Source organism: Trichogramma pretiosum, unplaced genomic scaffold (assembly GCF_000599845.2).
Source record: "Trichogramma pretiosum strain Unisexual culture from Peru unplaced genomic scaffold, Tpre_2.0 scaffold23, whole genome shotgun sequence".
In the NCBI taxonomy this organism is placed as follows: domain Eukaryota; kingdom Metazoa; phylum Arthropoda; class Insecta; order Hymenoptera; family Trichogrammatidae; genus Trichogramma; species Trichogramma pretiosum.
Window position 1 is genome coordinate 125,555 of NW_019641629.1, and position 4,363 is coordinate 129,917.

General features: G+C 38.4%; 1 protein-coding gene across 2 annotated transcripts; it reads right to left on the minus strand.

Moving 5' to 3' along the window:
* Nucleotides 1–557: 557 nt before the first annotated feature.
* LOC106654674 lies at nucleotides 558–3,941 on the minus strand. 2 transcript variants are annotated; one of them, XM_014374642.2, is made up of 6 exons: nucleotides 2,130–3,938; nucleotides 1,965–2,052; nucleotides 1,416–1,892; nucleotides 1,218–1,340; nucleotides 869–1,142; nucleotides 558–802 (listed from the first exon to the last, which is right to left on the minus strand). In XM_014374642.2, exons 1-6 carry the CDS (start codon nucleotides 3,318–3,320, stop codon nucleotides 685–687), a joined length of 2,271 nt encoding a protein of 756 aa, XP_014230128.1. In that variant the 5' UTR covers nucleotides 3,321–3,938; the 3' UTR covers nucleotides 558–684. The 2 variants fall into 2 exon arrangements, with proteins under 2 accessions (XP_014230128.1, XP_014230129.1); XM_014374643.2 differs by having other exon boundaries at nucleotides 705–797; nucleotides 2,130–3,941.
* Nucleotides 3,942–4,363: the final 422 nt, after the last annotated feature.

Here is a 4,363-nt window from a genome sequence, read left to right on the forward strand (position 1 = left end):
CAGAAAAATAGCAGAGGATTTACGTACTATCCACAGCGGCGTTCGTTAAGGAAATACTGCCTGCCGTGTTAATTTGTACCACACTTATTAACGGCTCTACTGTCTCCAGGAGCCTGCAGGCTGCAGTCTACAATCTGCACAATGAACTACTGTATCTCAATTGAGCGGTACGTTTGAACGAACGAAAAAACGAACGAAACGAACTTGGGTTACGTTTTTTTCTAATTACAGAAAATTATAGCACAGAGAGCTTTGAACGAATTACAGTAAAAAGTTATAGTGATAATCTTTATAATAAAATAATATAATTATTGATATTCGTTTTAGTTTTAAAGCACGTGCAGATAAGTAACTCTTTTTTTTTAGTTTTTCTTTTATTTACTTAATTTCTTTAAGATGCAAAGGAAAGCCGCAAATTTATATATCTCAAAAAATCTATGATTATTTTTCTACTTGAAATGTTCATGTTTCTATAAATATTACAGGTAATATATATCTTGTCAACAATTTTCAATTTATTATAAAAATCATAACTTTACAATGAACTTAAAGAGATAAAAATGTACACTAAACTTATAGTATTGGAATTTATAAATTATTACTCGAGCAATAAAACTAACACTTATATTATGTATAAAAACTTAAATCAATCATGCTCTTCATTTTAGCGTCAATGCTATTCACTTAGTTTCTTAATGGACTCATGGGTGAGTATCTAATTAGTTTTGAGTTCACAAAATTTTCTCTTGGCTTTTTTGTTGGTGTTGTTATACGCTTCTGAGGAGACATCTTCTTATCTAACCTTTAAAATAAAAATTTATAAAAAATAATGCGTAAGACATAAAAAAAATTATAATAAAATTACAACCATTCGCTGTGCCTCTTGACTGGGATCAACTTTGATTGATTAGATTTATGTAAAACGGGAGATATATTCAATGGAGATATATTTTTCTGACTATTGAAATGTTTTTCAGTCAAAATACGCTGTGACCTCAAAATTTCTCTATTAGGTGTTGAAGAAGCATTTGGTTTTGATTTTTTAGAATTACTCATGTTTAGTGCACCACCAGAAAATCGAGGTATACTTTTTGATTTAGTTGGTGTCACTAATACTCCTGATACTTTCATTTGTTTGTTGACTACAAAGTAAATAAAAACAGACATTAAAAATGTTTCATCATTACAGAAATGGTTTAGTTCTATTTCTTTATTACCTTTGTGCATAGACCCAAGTGGTATCACAGCTTTAAGTGGACCTTTCTTAGAAACAATTTCTGAATTAGATTTCTTACGTAATTTTGGTACAAGACCTACCGTTGGTTGTACCTCAGGTCTCGCTAAAAAAATAAAAACATGATTAAATATGAATATTACTTAAGTTATAAATAAAAAATAAAGATAAATTATATTACTGGTTCTGTGATTGAATACAATGCAACTTTCATTTGAATTGGGACTTCTATTTTCTTTATTCTCATCTGTGCTTTCCTTGTTATGACTGTGCAAAAACAAATTTAATGTTTTTGTATTGTTATCACATTCAACACCCAAAAACTTTTGTATATCATGCAATTTATGCATAACACGTTGTGCATCTGGTGTTTTATGCTTTTGAACAATTTTTTCAATTTCGAATAGATGTTCAGCAGCACTGGCTATTTGATCAACGTCTTTTTTTGGACTAATTAATTCAGTTTCTAAAGTTTTGATATCGATTTCTGGTTTGATTTCTGACTTGGTAACTTTAATTGATTTATTTTCTTTTGAGAGTTCAGATTCTTTTAAAGATGAATGTGATAATTCAATTAAATTGTCTACCGTCTCATCATCAGAATCTGGTAAATGATCAAAGTTGAAATGCATTTTTGATAAAAGCCAGTTATCATCAGCTGTAAAAAAAAGTATTTTAAAATAATTAAAAATGTTAAAAGTCATTATTTCAGCTTGTTTCAGTTACATACCATTTGCTTCTTTCCTAGATGATTCTTCTAAAGACCGTGCAATAGCTCTAGCCTCATTAATAATAATTTTATCAACTCCTGCTGTTTCCTATAAAACAAAGAAAAAAGTTATTAAAATCTAACAATTCATTATCTAATTATGATTAAAAAGTGTCTGTTATTTACTTGAGGAGGACTGTCTACATCAATGAGATTTTTGATGGCACACAGTGAAGATTTTTTTGACTTTAAATTCAAAGATTTATTTTTAATTTGATTTATTTCTTTTTTTGTACTTTTTTCAGGCTCTATTAAACTTGTAGACATTCTGGCTTTGATTTTATGAAATCTTTTGATCACATCAGATATGTCTTTTGATTTATTTGTTGAATTATTGGCCACAGAAGAACTGTTTTGAATACTTGAGATGTCTGATGTACCCAAAAAAACAGAACTATTATTGTTTGTTCTCTCGAATCTTGTACTACTATCAGATGGCATGTTTAAGCTGTCGCAAGACCTGGCATTGCTATTTATGTTACACTTCCTCAAAGCTAGCGGTAAAGGATCATCGAACATACTGCTGCTGGAATGCGAGCGTTGCTTCTTATCCTCCTTAAATATATTACTTCTAAGAGAGCTATCAATTAATGGCGACCTTTTAGGCTTATTTAGGGGCGACTTTCTTGGACTAAGAGAAGGATCTATATCACATTTGACTCTGAGTCTTTGTTCGGCTAATGGCAAATTGGTCTCATTGGAATCCGTGAGCGAGTCGTTCATGGCCGAAATGCTCAAAATTGACATCTCCGCAGCCTCCGACGACGAGGACAGCGTTATAACGGGCACCGAGTTCGTGGCATCATCGTCTTCGACATCATCATCATGATCATCGTCATCGTGATTACTGTCGCCCAGTTCGGGAACCAAGCTATCGCGTCTTCTGGACGCGGCAACGAGTTTCGGACGTTTCGGCAGCGAGGAGCTGTTGCTCGAATCATCGTACAAGTGGCTGCTGCTGCTGCTACCACCACCGGCGGCGCAGCCGAAAGATTCGCCCTCCGCGGCCGCCGACATAACCCGCTCGAAGGGATCGTCGCGATTGCGCTCGTAGTCGTTGGCCTTGCGCGAGACTACGTCGAAGGGATTGTTCTCGCCGATGCTGCGGCGCAGGATCAAGTCCGACGACGTGTCGTCTTTAAGGTCGTTAGGCGCCGCGGCGAGGACCAACGTTGGCGCCGGGATGAGCGGCGAGGCAAGATGGCCCGGCTGATTATGACAACGACGACGCTGCTGCTCGCATACGTCCGAGTTGCCGCTGCTGCTGCCACCGCTGCTGCTGGGACTCGGGCTCTCGAAGATGATGAGGTCCGACATGGCACTTCTTTTTTTTTGTTTTGTTTGCGATCTCGACGTTTACAACGTACGCGATGGCAATAATAATAACAACAACAACGACGACAGCGTTGGGTACACCTGGTACTGCCAACGGTCGCTTTCTCGACTGTAATAACCTTCAATCGAATCGATGGCACTGCACATTAATAAAACGCACGCATATGTACACGCGCGCGAGTACTCTTAATTTTTAACGAACAACAACACCGTATACACAACACACGCGTTTAAACAAAAGCGCGACACGCAAATACAGTCCGCATGACTGTGATATGCGTATACCTGGTGGCGGGTATATCGATACGCGAAATCGATTGGAGAACGCGCGTTGATCTATACTAAGGCTACTATACTGACTGCGAAACACGGCCCGCTGCTCGTGTATATAGGCTTGGGCGTTTAAAATTTCGCTAAAATATATATATATATATAGCGGAGAGACAGCCTATGTGTAGATACAACAACAGGCAGTGGCAGCGGCGGCGGCGGCGTCACGGCATACGTGTTATATGTGTATGCAGACGGCCGTTATAACTTTGCCGCATCGGCCCCCGAGGCCGCGCGCGTGAGAAAGAGCGAGAGCGAGAGATGTGGTATTTGAAAAAAGCCGGAGTTGCGCCGGTTTTGGCACGAGGGGGCTATACTACTATACCGCGCGCGCGAATCACATCGTCTGCCCTATACCGGGTTTGTATACAAAGCGCGATAATAACAACGATATACTGTATATAAGAGATGCTCGACGCTGGCCTATAACGGAGCGTCGCGGGCTGTCATTTTGCCCAGCTGTGTGCGTGCTCCCACCTGTAGACTTCTGTTTGCGACCGTGTGTGTGTGTGTGTGTGTGTGTTCGATTTATAGTCGAGAACATATTAGAAATTAATAAAGTTCGTTCGAATGCGTAAACGCTATTGTTATTTCAACTCGAATGCATTCAAAAATGCATTTCAACTTTGATCGAGAGACGTCGATCGAGGTTACTTGGGGCCACCGGAGAAGTTGTTTCTTGAAAGAGTCAACCA